Below are 16,494 nucleotides of genomic sequence, written 5' to 3' on the forward strand. Positions count from 1 at the left end.
GAGACTGCAAAAAGACAAGGAAGCAATCTCTGTAGAAGAGCAGCTAGCTGTTTCAACAGCAGGCAGGTGTTGAAACAGGAGGCAGGGCAAATAAAGCGGCTCTCAATAAAGTGGCTCTCAAATGCTTGGAGAATAGCTTACAAAGAGACTCCTATTGGGAAAAGCAAAGGCAACTGGCAACTTCAATGTACAACTGCAGTTTTCAGCAAGGCAGAAAGCAACTTCAGGAGTAACTTGGTGTGAAACTCAGATTTGGGAATGCACTGATTTGGGATGATGCAGTTCAGGCACTGACACTATGTATCATCTCATTTTTGAGATGTGGAAGAAATAGCTGAATCGGCCATTCAATGCTCTGAAATGCTTCAACAGAGATCTTGTTTCTGGATTACATTGAAGGCTGGAAGTTCTTTGGTGCTGATGACAGCCAGATGACGATCTGGGAGGTAAGCATTTAGCCAAAGACCAGCCTCTAGAGTAAATGAAGACATTTCAGGAGCTTTATCTTTATTGTAAAATTTCTTCACAACTGATAAAATGAAGTCTTCATTTTAAGAACAAACCTTGGCTTAGCATCAAGGTTTGTTTGGAGTAAAACAAACCACAATCCCTGGTTTGGGCATAATGCTAAGTCAGGGATCATAGCTTATTGCTTCTGCTCATCCTAGGGGAGGATCCAAGTGGGAGTAATCTCCATGTTCATGATCATGGAACATCCTCACCTCACATATTTGGTTGATTTGGGTTGTTTTAAAACACAGAATTAGATGCTCAACTGGAGTGTACAGTGGATCAGGAAAGTACAACCAGGGCCAAGAGGATGCCGGCATGGTTAATGAGCAGAGTCAAAGAAGCTATTAGAGGCATGAAGGATTCCTTCAAAAAAACAGAAGTCTTGTCCAAATGAGAAGAATAAAAAGGAACACAAACTCTGGCAAAAGAAATGCAAGAAGACAATAAAGGATGCTAAAAAGTTATTTGAGGAGCACATTACTAAAAATACAAAAACCAACAATAAACCATTATTTGAATACATTCAAAGCAGGAGACCATCTAGGGAGGCAGTTGGACCCTTGGATGACTTCGGTTTTCACAGTGGAGTATATACAGCAGATCCCTACCCCTGAACTAACTTTTGCAGGGAAGGAGTCTGAGGAACTGAGGCAAATATTGGTGACGAGAGATGAAGTTCTAGGCTTAACAGACAAAATAAAAACTGACAAATATGCTGAGTCCAGATGGCATCTACCTGAGAGTTCTCAAAGAACTCAAATGTGAGTTTGCTGATCTTCTAACAAAGATACATAACTTGTCCCTCTAATCTGCCTCTATACCTGAAGACTGGTATGTGGCCAATGTAATGCCAATCTTTAAAAAAGGAAATTACAGGCCAGTCAGCTTAATGTTTGTCTCAGGAAAACTGGTAGAAAATATTGTGAAAGATAAAATAACCAAGCATATAGAGGAGTGAGCCTTGCTGAAGCAGAATCAACATGGCTTGTGCAAGGTCCCTGTCTTACCAATTGATTAGAGTCAACAAGCATATATATATATAGGAGGTCTGGTAGACATAGTGTACTTAGACTTTCAAAAAGCTTTTGGCAAGGTACCTCACCAAAGACTTCTGAGTAAGCTTAGCTGTCATGGAATAAGAGGAGAGGTCCTCTTGCAGATCGGGAATTGGTTAAGTAGCAGGAAGTAGATAACAGGAATAAATTCACATTTCTCCAACAGGGGGGGGGCTGTAGAAAGTGGAGTCCCCCAAGGATTGGTATTGGAACCTGTTCATAAATGGTCTAGAGTTGGGTGTGAGCAGTGAGGTGGCCAAGTTGGCTAATGATACTAAATTGTCCAGAGTTGTTAAAACAAAAAGGGATTGCGGAGAGCTCCACAAGGACTCTCTAAACTGAGTGAATGGGTGTTAAAAAGGCAAATGCAATTCAGTGTAAACAAGTGTAAAGTTATGCATATTGGAGAAAAAAATATTGATTTCACATATTCACTCATGGAGTGTGAACTGGCAGTGACTGACCAGAAATGAGACCTTGGGGTCTCAGTGGAAAGCTCGATGAAGATGTTGACCCAGTGTACAGCAGCTGTGAAAAAGGCAAAATCCATGGCAGGGATTATTAGGAAAGGTACTGAAAATAAAATTGCCAATATCATAATGCCATTATATAAATCTATGGTGCAGCTGCATTTGGAATACTGTGTCTAGTATTGGTCACCTCATTTTAAAAAGGATACTGTAGAGCTGGAAAAAGTTCAGAAAAGGGAAACCAAAATGATCAAGGGAATGAATTGAGCAACTCCTGTATGAGGAAAGGTTGCAGCATTGGGGCTTTTTAGTTTAGAGAAAAGGCAAGTAAGAGGTGACATGACAGAAGCAGAGCTTGGAAAAGTTACTTTTTTGAACGACAACTCCCATCAGCCCAATCCAGTGGCCATGCTGGCTGGGGCTGATGGGAGTTGTAGTTCAAAAAAGTAACTTTTCCAAGCTCTGGACAGAAGTGTATAAAATTATGCATGGCATGGAGAAAGTAGGTATAGAAAAGCCTTTTTCCTCTCTCATGACACTAGAACTCATGGACATCCAACGAAGCTGAATATTGAAAGATTCAGGACGGTTAGTTAAACTATGGCATTTACTCCCACAAGAGGCAGTGATAGCCACCAACTTGAATGTCTTTAAAAGAAGGATTAGACAAATTTATGGAGGAAAAACTTTCAATGCCTACTAGCTGTGACGACTATGCTCTGCCTCTATAGGCAGAGTCAATATGTTTCCAGATAGCAATGGCTGGAAACCACAGGAGGGGAGAGTGGTCTTTGAACTCAAGTCCTGCTTCTGGGTTTGCCATGGGCAACTGGTTGACAGTATGCTAAAGAACAGGATGCTGGACTTCATGGGCCATTGGCCTCATCCAGCAGGCTCTTCTTATGTTCTTATGCCACCGCTAATGGGTTTCACACATCTTGCAAAGCCAATTTTATTTACTCAGGCATCTGGAGATGATATGTTGCTGTCATGTTGCTGTGATTTCAATTTGATTTATCACTGTTGTGGTTTGATTTTTCAAATTGTTTTATTTTATTAATCATTTATATATATATATATCATGAACGTAATTGTGATTAACCAAACAGAGGTTTTTATTATATTAACAAAACGTTTCAGCTTCCGCCTTCATCAGCTGCCAACATACAAATGCTGTTACCAAGGTGGCAGTTATAGAGCTTTGAGGATGGAATGCTCAGACGGGCTTCATTTGCAGAAGCTAAGTAGTGGTGGTACTGTCCTCCAGGTTCAGGCCATGTGGTGCCAATGTGTCCAGAGAGTAAATCCAAAAGTTCTCCCTTTTGGTCAATGCTGCTGGATCTGCTGGCATCTCTATCGCTGTAATGGAAAAGTCCAACAGGCTGTGACCCTCGATGTTAAAAAGCTTTGCAACTGGTTGCTCCACTTTGCCGACTTGTGGTTCCTGAAGCGCGTGCATAGGTCAGTTGTGGTCTTTCCTACGTATTGGATATGACATCCTGGTATTTTGCACTCGATGTAAACTATATTGTAGGACCTGCAGGTGATGTTCTGTTTGATGTAATTTGTCCTGCCTGTCCTAGTGCTTGTAAAAGTGGCTGTCTCCCTGAGGTACACACAGGTGATACAGCATTTGGAGTGACAAGGATGAGACCCTGGATTGGTGACAGGTGGCTTAAGCACAGCTCTCACCAACAGTCTGCGCAAATTAGGAGGTTGGCGAAATGCTATAACAGGAGGCCTGCTGATGGCTCTGGTAAGATGTTCAGAGTTTGCCAGCAATGGGTAGCTCTCCTTGATTGCTCGGTGATAGTTAGGAGATGCTAGATGGAAATCTACCACAAATGGAATCCGTTGCTCTCTGCTCTTTGACACCTCAGTATGATGGAGGAGGTTTTCTTTGGACAGAATGGAGGCTCGGTGGATGTTGCAATTCATCATATGTGGAGAATATCCTCTTCGAAGAAGGTGTTCTTTAAGTTCACTGATCCTTCTCTGGTATTTATCTTCAGTGTTGCAAATAAGTTTGATTCTCAGAGCTAAGCTATACACACTGTTCTTCTTTATATGCCTAGGATGGCAGGATTTCCAGTTTAAATAGGTGTGGGCATCAGTGGGTTTACTGTAGAGATCAGTGGCTATTTTGTTGTTTTCAATGGTAAGAAGGACATCCAGAAAAGGGATGTGCAGATTGTCATTTGTACTATTAAATGTAAACTTAATAGAGGGATGGATAGAGTTGATGTAATTTGTAAAATGTTCCAAACTCTCTTTACCATTCGTCCAGACCATAAAGATGTCGTCAATGTATCGCCACCATATAAGTGGTTTGTTGATGGCCTTTTTGAGGATCTCCTGTTCCAGTTTACCCATAAAGAGATTTGCATATGATGGAGCCATGCGAGTCCCCATAGCTGTGCCTTGTAGTTGCAGGTAGTGTTCTCCATTGAATGTAAAGTTGTTACAAGTCAGGACTAGCGTAGCTAAAGTTGTGAGAACCTCTGTTGGAGGATTGTTCATATCTCTGGTGTTAAGGAACTCATTTAAAGCCTGAATCCCATCATTATGTGGTATATTGGTGTAAAGAGATGTGACATCTAAAGTAGCTAGTATAGTATTGTTGTGGAATTTACTGCTTGTTTAAAGACTCAATTTTAAGCAAGAAGTCCTTGGTGTCTTTGATATACGATGGGAGGTTTTGCACCAAGTTTTGTAAATTTAAGTCAATGTACAGAGAAATCCTTTCAGTAGCTGTGTTGTTACCTGAGACAATTGGGCGACCAGGATTGTTGGCTTTGTGGATTTTAGGCAGCATGTAAAACCTTCCAGGGGTGGAATTTGGATTAACAAGGAGATCAGTAGTTTCCTCTTTAAGAAGTTTCCTACTTGTAAGGTTTTGTATAGATGTAATGATACAAGTATTGAGATCTGTGGTGATGTCTTTGTCAAGAAATCTATATGTTGTTTCATCCTTTAGTTGTCTTTGACCTTCTGCTATATAGTCTGTAGTGTTAAGTACCACAACAGCACCACCCTTATCTGAAGGCTTGATGACAATATCCCTTCTCATCTGAAGGTTCCTTAGGGCTATTCTTTCTTCTTTTGAAAGGTTGTCGTGAATAGGAGTTGGTGTGTGGTTGTTGATGACTCTGTTTATTGATAAGAGAAAGGTTTCTAGAACTGGATTCCTGTTAATGTTTGGTGTCCAAGTTTTAGGTGGCAGAAACTGTAGCAGAGGATCTCTATTGTAGAGGTCTATGTTGTTCTTAGAGTCATCATAAAAAAATTCAGCCAATATGTTGTGCCCCACTCTGGAAATTATTTTAATCAAGAGCTGGTTATAAATTACCTAAATAAATACAACCAATAATTATGGTTTCTGTGATGTGCAAACTGGGTCACTGTATGTGTAATGAGCTTCTAGAAAGAAAAAGAAAGAGATGACACTACAAGAGCAATAAAGACGAGAGAAACAGGCTCTCAAAAAAGTGCCGATTGGGCTCAAATAAAAATTAGGAAGTTGGCTGATGGCCATTAGGCACAAGAGTTTGCTTGAATGTATGCCTGAGAGCTGTATTGTATGCATAAATCATAATTATACCTATAAATCAGAATGAATTTGCTGGCGGGGGGGTGAGGGCGGGCATTCCATGATATTGTTGTGACACATGTCTGGCACTCCCTTTCTCAAGAGGTCTCTCACCTCTTGCCGGATTGGCCTTATGTGCTGACAATCAGACATCCACCTGGGAGAAAACTCCATTCGCTGCAAACGTTTCTCCTAAAAAGTAGTGAAAGAAGTCAACATAGATCAACATGGTTACAGAAGCTTTTGCATTAGGGGTATCTGTTATTAATTAGATGTATCTGTTATTATTTAGTATTAATTTCTACAGTATTTTTCAATGTACAAAGGTCTTAGCCATTTATTTCTCATTTATCGCCCCTTAACTATGAAGTCATAACAACTCATACAAAATTACTGAAAGACCAGGACTGAATGTTGAATTACTGGGGCTAATTTTTAAAATGACATCAAGAACAAAGTCAAAAAGAGATAGACTTAAAAGTCTGAGTGCTGCTGAGTTGGTCAAGTATCCTTCAGATTAAAATCTCACAGGTTCAGAAAGCTGAAATGGACTAAAAGCAAAAAACCAAACGTTACATAGCATGTAAATGTGTTAATTTTCTCTAACATAATTTGGATAATTCATTCCAACAACATAATTTTGGTTATCTGGTCACAGAATCTGGGCCCTAGTTCTTCTTCTTCTTCCTCTTCTTCTTCTTCTTCTTCCTCTTCTTCTTCTTCTTCTTCATATAAACAAAAAGCAAACCTGTTCACAACTGTTGAGGCTTCCTCAGAAGATTCAAATATTCTTTCTTACCTTTTGTGCAATCATGTTGCAGATTTCTGGCAGGAAATCTTCACTCAGGAGCTTGTAGAGCTGTCTCTCTCTTAAAGATGTTCTCTCTCGGAAGCTTTCTGTGACCTGCCTCCACTCCTCTTCTGTCTGACATAGCAGCCACCATGTTCCGTGACCTGGTCCTTGAGAACCTTCCATAAAATACAGTATTTTTGCTAAGCAAATAGAGCACAGGTATCACATGACCCAAGTATAAGTCTGTACAAATGAGAGAGAAATCACACTTCTGTATGTTGCATTCTGCAATCTCATCTTGTACATTTGTCTGTTTTAACTGGTTAACACCCACAAGAAATTGTGACTATCACAGTAGCTGCCATATTTGGTTTCAAGAATTTAAATAAACTACATTTGATGTCTGTGATGTTTACCACATTATCCTCATTCTTGTTTAATGTTTGCAGCTGAAAACATTAATGAAATAAAAAGGTCAGCAAGGCACCAGTGTGACAGCATTAAATGGCTTCCCTCAGACTTTCCCTCTAGTCAGCTGCTGGGTTCTCTGCATTCCTTTTGAGCTTCTTAAAGATATTGAAAAAACAAAAAAGATGACCAATATTTTTCTGCAAATCTTTATCGTTACGCATATCATCTTCCATCTGTCTAAGAGCCAAACTACGTATCATGGTAAATGCATCATCACATGTGCCTAGTGTTTTCTTTTAAATACCAGCTGTGGGAGGTATTTAACTTGCAAGAAAGTGTTTTTTAAAATTACCTCCACTGTGGTCCTGATGAAAACCACACATACATCTAAAAGTGCAAGTAGTCCTATGAGGGAAGTTTCTAGTGGTGCCAATGTGTGATTTTCAATGGGACTGCAGCAGGGGGAAACAGGTTAAGCTTACATTCTGTTAAACTATAAACCATATTTAAACTATGGAATTTTCTGCTAGAAGATATGGTGAAAGCCATACACTTAGATGGATTAAAAGGGGACTTAGAAGCTATCAGTGGCTACTAGTCTTGATAGCTATATGTAACCTCCAGGAGCAGAGACAAAATGGCTCTGCATACCAGTTGATGAGTTGCTGGGGAACATCAAATGAGAGGGCTATTATTCCTTATGGCCACTTATGGGCTTCCCATACATATCTAGTTGGTCACTATGGGACACAGGAGGCTGGAATAGATAGACTTTTGGCCTGATCCAGCAAGACTCTTCTTATGTTCTTAATCTACCTGCATACTGCAGTTCCTATTCTGACTCCTCCCCCCCCAACTTGGCAGCTATTCAGAAGAAGAAAAAAATTAGACATAATAAATACAAGCACACATCTTAACAAGTCTTGTTTGACCACAGGACATTGTGTGGTGTCACATACCATCTGCAGAGTGTGGGTGAATTCAGATATAGGATATAGGTAAATGCTTAATGAAGATTAATTAGTGCCTATATGTCACTTATGCATAGGGCTATAGCACAGCCATAATGAAAACTATGGCATAATTGAGAAATGTCTAGTTTCCTGGGAATTTAAAATCCGTTTACACAGGATACATATTTTCAGTCTGCCTGCAATCATACAGTAAAGTTTAAGAGGGAAGCTTCCCAGCTCTTATCTCTAAAATGACAGGGAACACAAACAAATAAACAAACACACACAGCCCAGCCCACTGGCCTCAACTCAAGAGGTGGACTGGATCGAAGGATGAAGAGCATAAGCTAAACAAGGGAGGACAAGGATCCTCCTGCCATGTTTGGACATGGAAAAGCAAAAATACACATGCTCAGAAGAGGATTTGGTATCACATGCTTGAAAGAATTTCAATATCATGTTGTTAGGGAGTAGAGAATCTCCAGTTGCAGAGCAGTCCAATAGCCTACACCCATTCACATTCAACTGCCATTTGTTTAAATACATTTAAGTACAACTGAAATTCCAAGGAACACAATCCAACCTCCTGTTCTCCATCTGTTTAGAATGAAATGGACAAAAGAGAAGGGAATATTAGGAGGCCCTCCCTCCTGAGACATTGTGTTTTTGGATTCAATTTGTTTAAATTTAACTATAGTCCATAATTTCCCTTACCATTTCTCATCTGTGACTCACACACAAGTGCATTTTCTTCTGCCTTCTCTCTACAAGCAAAATAAAATAAAATAAAATAAACAGTATTGTTAGGAAATGATATAAACCAAATTTAAAGAAATACACCCACTGCTAGAAAGAAACAATACTGCCATTGAAAAGTCACACCACTTTGTAGAAAGCAATGTAACTCAATTTTAGTACTAAAAGACAAACCATAAGCTACAATATGGTCCCTTAGAATCAACCTTAAGAAAAAGAAAAGAAAAAAAGGTTCTGGTTTCATGGTTCTACATAGAAGCCTATGAGCATATGGGCAGTATCTGCAAATCTGCTTAGAAAGTAGGCTGGAACTAGGTAGAGTCGGTGCTCAAAATACGAGGGGAAAGATAGGAGGGCTCTTAATAAAATCTAAAAGTCAAGTCTCCTGACTCTCCCCAATAATTATTATTTATTTATGAAATTTATATCCCACCCTTCCTCCCAGAAGGAGCCCAGGGCAGCAAACCAAACATTAAAAACACTCTAAAACATCTTAAAAACAGATTTTAAAATATATTAATTAAAACAAAACATCTTTAAAAACATATTAAAAGCAATTCCAACATAGATGCAGACTGCGATAAGGTCTCGACTTAAAAGGCTTGTTGAAAGAGGAAGGTCTTCAGTAGGCACTGAAAAGAAAATAGAGATGGTGCCTGTCTAATATTTGGGAGGGAATTCCAAAAAGTAGGTGCCACAACACTAAAAGTCCGCTTCCTATGTTTTGCAGAATGGACCTCCTGATAAGATGGTATCTGCAGGAGGCCTTCACCTGCAGAGCGTAGTGATCAACTGGGTATATAAGGGGTAAAATGATCTTTCAGGTATCCTGATCCCGAGCTGCATAGGGCTTTGTACACCAAAATCAGAACCTTGAACTTGGCCCAGTAGCTAATGGGCAGCCACCACAATTCTTTCAGCAGCAGGGTGACATGTTGGCGATACCCTGCCCCAGTGAGCAGTCATGTCAGTGCATTTTGCACCAGCTGCAGCTTCCAGACCAATCTCAAGGGCAGCAAATCATGTCTCCTACAGCTTTCTAAAAACAGTAGATGGGGGAGGTCAACACAAAAGGTAAAGGGGCCATAATTCAAGCACTGGCTGGAGTTTTCAGTTGTCAAAAGCTTATGCAGGTTACCATCCTTTTCCATGGTCCTCTTACAGATATGTCTCATCTCCACTATATCAGGTGTGGGAAGTATTTGGCCTTCCATAACTCTACAACTCCCATCAGCCCTGGCAAACATGACCAATAGCCAGGGATGATGGGAGCTGTAGTTCAGCAACATCTGGAGAGCCAAAGGTTCCCCACATCTGCACTACATCCTAATTCTATTTAAATGTAAGCTTTATAATACTCAAAAAACTACATTTATACAAATTAACATGGTTTTCCCACCTGAAATCAGTTTGCCCTTCCCTAAACCAATGTAACCCAATCCCTAATCCAATTCTAGAAAAGTAGTCATTTTAGAACACACAGCAAGACAAAATAAAACACAGTGACATCTCTAAAGCCAACTAGTTTATTGCAGTATAGATTTTGATGCTAAGAACCTGCTTCACAAGGTAGGAAAGGCACATGAGGTATATCTACACATACACACAGGTCGGGATACGCTAAATGGCAGATCACATTAACAGAGGTGTTCTGTTTCTTTATTTAAACCATTTGTATTAAAATGTCAATTTAAAACAGTGAAACAATTAAATAGAACAACTGACAACAATAAAGAACAGCACTAAAAACAATCATAGTAGAAATCAAGAAGCAGGTTTTCGTCTAAGTTTGAATATAATTGGACACAATTTTGAAGCACAGTGGTGGACTGAAGCATTCAAAACTGCACTGATTTTAACCAATTTTTGCATGATGGTTCCTGAGGTCAAGGTGCAGGTTTTCATCTATTTGAATACAAGTTGACATCATTTTGAATCAAGATGGCAAACTGCATCTTTCAAAATTGGAATGTTTTTAACCACCGATTTAAAAATGCCACTGCTTTATGGTGTCTTACAATTCCTGAGCAATGTTGGGTACAAACGGCTGCTAGTCTACTATATGTTTTGGAAAGTTGTTTGTCTCCATTTGGACACTTATTAAGATACCATAACCCAATTTTGCATAATGGTTTCTGAGATCAAGAACCAAGTTTTCATCTATGTTTGGATACAATTGAATTTAGAAGAATTCAACTGGGCTAGATGATCTATCTATTCAAACATTACATATAATTTTATTCTGTTTGAAATGGCTATCAGTCATAAGACATAATTAAAAATTTCCATATGTATCAATACAATTCCTGTGCTAGGTATTTCTAACAAATATAAATTCATATTCATAATTCATAAAATCATATATAAAGCAACCATATATAACAATAAAATGTCATTGTGCTCAACATATCCCAAACGTGTTTCAACCTATACAGGTCTTCTTCAGTGGGAACTGTAAAATTTTACCAGTTAAATGCTGTTGTGCTTGTTATCTCAGCCAGCACTTTCACTGAATTAGAGAGGCCTGCATTACTATGGATCCTTAATATTTATTCTTCAGTCTGAATTGACTGCACAAGATATACATCTGTATAGAAAAGATGTAGGTCGCACATTGTTTACAGGATCTAGGAATGCTAAATGAGCAAAACAGCAGTTAACTGATAAGAATTTGTTCTGACTGTTTTACATATGGTTTTATGAATGCTAGCCATTTTATGTATATTAAATTTATATTTGTTAGAAATACCTAGCACATGGAATTGTATTGATATGTATGGAAGTTTTTAATTATGTCTTATGACTGATAGCCATTTTAAACCAAATAAAATTATATGTAACGTTTGAATAGATACATCATCTAGCTCAATTGAATTCTTCTACGTTTGTTTTGCTCTTGGAGGTCGCTGATTCATAGGGTCACCATAAGTTGTAGTGAACTTGGAGGCACATAACAACAACAAGAAGGTTTGTTTAGGTTGGGTTTCTTTCCTTTTTGGTTGTAGTTGGATACAACTGAATGCCATTTTGAATCAAGATGACTGACTGAACCTTTCAAAACTGCACTGATTTTTTTGGTTTCTTATAATTCCCGAGAAATGCCAGGTATGAAGCTGCTAGTATAAAAACATTACCGATTTGAAATCTAGGAAAATTAAAAAGTCTTTGCCTGATACCTAAAATATATTAGTATAGATTCCAGAACAGCCTCCTTGGTATAGAGTTCCTCAAGTAGAACATCACAACCTACAGAGTCCGCTGTCCAGTCATCGCCTCATATTAAATAGCAGGGGCACTCAGAGGAGGGCCTCCAAAAAATATTTTAGTATTGATGGGGGAGAAGACCCTCAAATACTGAGGTCCCAAGCCATGTAGGGTGTTAAAAGTAAGTACCATGGAACAGAAGAAAGAAAAAAAAGAGCTTGCTGGATCAGGTCAGTGGCGCGTCTAGTCCAGCATCCTGTTCTCACAATGGCCAAGCAGATGCCCATGAGAAGCCTACAAGCAGGACCTGAGTGTAAGAGCACTCTTCTGGTCCTGTGGTTTCCAGCAGCTGGTATTTGGAAGCATACCGCCTCCGACTATGGAGGCAGAGCACAACCATTGTCATGAGTCTCGTAGGTTGGCAATGGAGTGATGAGGAAGAGGAGACAGATTTGGACCAATGGGAAGGCACCAGTGATGCATCCCTGGATGCAGGTGAGCTTGAAGGCCTCCACACTTCTGAGAGTGACAGCTCCACCCCTATAGCTCCAGTTCCTACTGGAGAGGCACTGCCCAATCAGGAAGTTGTCTCTCCCCCTTCCCTTCACCCCCCTTCCTTGCTCATCCTGCTGCTGCTAAGCAACCCCCCTCCTGAGAAGAATATTGAGGAGAGGGTCCAACTGCCGTCACCTCAGACATGTAGGTGGTGACGCTGACAATCTCAAAAGCCCTCACTGTCCTTGAGGAGGAACATTTGTCTACACGTGCACTCTCCACAGTGACACTCGATCTATGCTCATGGGTGCCAGCTCATCCTTACTTAAGGTTGATAAGGAGGTGTGTCTTGTTGCTGCAATAATGTCTTACTTATTCCTAGTAAAAATACTGAATCCTGTGTAACCTGTAAACAGATTCATTAAGCGCTCTGAACTGAAACTTGTTCAGCTACTAAAGAAAATCACACCTCCACATTCATGTCTGTGGGTTCAGGCAGGACAGCATCAGTTATTTTTGTTACTGCATGGCCTGGCTATGTCTATCCAGGAGGGATTGCAGTTCGTGCACTGGCCTTAGCTGGAAAAGGCGCTCTGATGACAGCTGGATCAGTGAGTATCTTCAGACTATGAACCTGATCCTTTAGGGGGAGTGCACCCCACTTAGGACATGTTGAATACCTCCATGGACAGATGAACCACCCACCAACAGTACCTCCATTTTGTCGGGATTGGGCTTCAGTTTGTTGGCCCTCATCCAGTCCATTACTGCTTCCAGGCAACAATACAGCACGTCCACTGCCTCACCTGAATCCAACGTAAAGGAGAGATAGAGTTGAGTGTCATCTGCATATAAATGACACCCAACCCCAAAACTCCAGATGACCTTACTCAGCAGTTTCATGTAGATGCTAAAAAAGAATATGGGAAAGATGGACATCTGCAGGACCACATAGCATAAGTGCCATGGGGTTGAGCAAAAGTTCCCCAGGACCACTTTCTGGAATTGACTCTCTAGATAGGTTCAGAATCACTGAAATGCCATGCCCTGACTCCCAAACCAGAGAGTCTATCCTGAAGAACATCATGGTTGATGGTATTCCAAGAGAGCCAGGAAAATAAGCAGGATCACACTCCCCGTCATTCTCTTGGTGCAATTCATTTGTTGAAAATATTAAAATCAGAACAAAACGGATCCAGATAATCAGTTTCTTCCAAGAATGCCTGGAGTTGCACAGCAATCACCCACTCAAACACCTTACCAAGAAGGGAATATTTACAATTAGCTGACAGTTATTAAAACTTTCAGGTCTGAGGACGGTTTCTTCAAAATAAGCCCCCAACAGCTTTCCTCAAGGCAGTTTGGACCATTTCTTCTCATAAAGAGGCATTCATTGTCTGCTAGATGCAAGTTGTCATTCCCATTGTGCTAGTGTAATAAGCCAAGAAGGGTAAGGGTCAAACATGCACATGGTAGCCCACACTCCTCCAAGCCCCATGTCCACATCCTCAGGCTGCAAAAATTAGCATCCATCCCATAAGCCAAGACTAGATGCTGCTCTAGACACATCCAAGGACTGAACTGCTGAACTTGTGGAGTCCAGATCAAGGCAGATACAGGCAACTTTATTCTGAGGTTTCTTTAACTCACCCTGGAGACTAAGCTGAAGTAAGTCCTGACCAAGTAGGTCCTTGCATTTATTCTTGTGGAAGGTCATATACAACTAGTAATATGTCACTGGTGCTATTCAGAAATGTCTATAGGGTGCATTGAAAAGTGGGTCATTACTAGTCTATTTTATTGAAACTGTTTTTTGTAGAATCTGGATTATAAATGCACACCCAAGTATTATACAGAGTTGACCATGGTTAGCTAGCACATGTGTGGAGGCCACAGTTCAAGGTGCAACAGATGTAGGAGAATTACATTAGCTTCTAACTAGAATGTTTTAGTTAGGATTCTAATGCCCTTCAGAAGGCTATATATCCAACAATTCATGCTCACATTCATCTCTTGTTACTTATGCCACCAACTTTCCATCACCCCCTTTATATTCTCCACTGTCAACATTTAGATTGTAAGCTCCTGTACCCTGTAAATCATCATATACATTTATGACACTACACAAATGAACACATTTAATTACCACAGTGTCTCTGGTTAATATTACAAGCATATTATTTCTTTACCTCAACAGATTCTCCACTAGCATTTTTTTCCGTTTTGGAGGTCGCCCTCGTCTTTTTACTATTTTTCCAGGAATGTTTGGAGTGCTTGTCTGTATCCCACATCCCCTGGAACACATTGAAAAGTTACAGAATAGCTACTGAACATGACAGTAGCAGTTGGCAAGAGCAGGAGAGTAACAAGGGAGCAGTGACCATAAGAAGCATTGAAACAGCTGCTGGGATTCAAGCTAGGAGATTACCTCCAAGGAAGATAACAAAGGAGACAGGCATAGGCATTTGATGGGAAATTGATTCAACAGCAAGCATGACTGCTCTGCCGGAAGGTGGTAAATGTGGCAAAATGTGCCTCAAGTGGCAGAATTCTCAATATCTGCAAGGCAATGTTCACTGCCCTAGTTTAGTGACTAGAGCTGAACTCTCTCCAAATTCCAAATCCCATCTCTGTCATGGATTCATTGTGCAGCTCTGAGACTGTCATTTTCTTATTATTTTCTTATTTCTTACCCTTTGGTTCCCAACCTGTAAAATGGGAACAGTGGCCCATCCCACAGGTCAGTTATGAAGGCAAGCAGAATAATAATGGGAGAACACTCTGAAAACTGTGCATGATGTTTTGAAAATTAGTAAACTTGCCAGTCTTGTAGTCCTTGTAAGGACACTCCAATCATTGTTTCTTCCCTAAATTTGCTCCTCTCTGGTACTCTTATCCACCTTGTCTTTCTCGTTGCTGACAAATGGAAGACTGTACCTGTCTGAAGGCAGCTCTCCATTTGGTTTCATAGGGTCTTCTTTGTACATTCGAGTGCCGTAGAAATACCAATAGAGGGCACCATTGCTATCCTCACCCAGTGGTTCCACCCGCAGGCTATCTGCATCCAAACCCTGTATTTGAAGGCAAGCACACAAAAAGACAACAGATGAAAACTAACCAACACATGCCCTCTAATAAGTCCAGGTATCCCTACAGTTCTTGACAGCTATTAATGTGATTGAAATAAGCTGTTCCTTCTCTGCTGAATATAAGTTTTTCATGGTCACTTCATCTTGACATTGTACATTTTGGTGTGCCTAACAAAGATAGACAAATAGCACTGAGAAGCTTTTATGCAGGATGAGGCAATCATATGGGAGCTCTGCACCCAGCATTTGATTCAACCAATGCATCTGCTGTTCAGTATCGCTGCTCCATTTGTTGCATCCATCTACCCTGCCTGTATCATCTGGTGGTATGCATATTCAAACTTCTGCCTGCCAAAAAGCGATCAACTGTTTCAATTTACATTGAGATTTGTGTGTTGTAAATATATTCACAAAAAGGGCTAAGTAAAGCTTGCCAATGCCAAACCCAAAGTGGTCTCTCATACCTTTAATAGCAAAACAGCAGGTGCTGTTTTCCCAAGAGGCAAAATTCTAAAGTTCCACAAAGGCCATGCTTGGCTTCAGCTGCAAGCAGGTGCATTTTCTCCTACCACAGTGCTGCAGTAACAAGAGAAGCCACACCTGCTTAACTTCTCCCTTCAAGCAGCAATAAAAGGGCCTATTCTGATATAATGGTTGCCTGCACAACTGTTTATTTCCACAGAGGCATTATGCATGAAAACTGGTCATCCTTGTAAATTTTTTGGAAACACACTGATTGAAAAACTGGATTCTTGCTGGCTCTTGGTTGTAGATGTTTAGTGAAAAATTGACAGAGACCATCAATTCCAGTGTAATGTTTTTCAAATGGATTACTCTAATGGCATGATTCTAAAAGTGTTTTGAGATTACCATCTGTGGTTGTGATGGCTGACTGAAAATTCACCTGTCATATGTAGTATCTGGCCACAGGGTAAAACAGGCACTACAGCTCTTCCACTATCCCACATATCTATACAGTTCACACTGTGTTGCAGATTCACACCAGCTACATTCAGATTATCCTACACACCACTGTTTAGATCATGAATGAGCATTGTGCAATACTCATTTTTGCACTCTATCCTCCTTCCCCTGTGCTTGGGACTTCATTCATTACTTTGTGTTTTAATGAAATGAAATAGTTTGCCATTACACTCAAACTAAGT

The 16,494-nt window shown here is 40.2% G+C and overlaps 1 protein-coding gene across 5 annotated transcripts in view; it reads right to left on the bottom strand.

Annotated features, from left to right (window-relative positions):
• Nucleotides 1-16,494, bottom strand: part of LOC133390284 (chromatin remodeling regulator CECR2) — a 220,618-nt gene that overhangs the window by 43,843 nt on the left and 160,281 nt on the right. For 2 of the 5 annotated variants that reach the window (XM_061638596.1, XM_061638601.1), the window contains 5 exons: nt 15,177-15,310; nt 14,429-14,533; nt 8,499-8,548; nt 6,427-6,596; nt 5,742-5,819 (listed from right to left, as the gene is read on the bottom strand). In XM_061638596.1, coding sequence (XP_061494580.1) covers nt 5,742-5,819; nt 6,427-6,596; nt 8,499-8,548; nt 14,429-14,533; nt 15,177-15,310 — 537 coding nt within the window. Of the gene's footprint in view, nt 1-5,741; nt 5,820-6,426; nt 6,597-8,498; nt 8,549-12,953; nt 13,014-14,428; nt 14,534-15,176; nt 15,311-15,792; nt 15,855-16,494 lie in introns of those variants that run through there. The other 3 variants (XM_061638598.1, XM_061638597.1, XM_061638599.1) reach the window with 3 other exon arrangements.

This window comes from Rhineura floridana, chromosome 8 (assembly GCF_030035675.1).
Source record: "Rhineura floridana isolate rRhiFlo1 chromosome 8, rRhiFlo1.hap2, whole genome shotgun sequence".
In the NCBI taxonomy this organism is placed as follows: domain Eukaryota; kingdom Metazoa; phylum Chordata; class Lepidosauria; order Squamata; family Rhineuridae; genus Rhineura; species Rhineura floridana.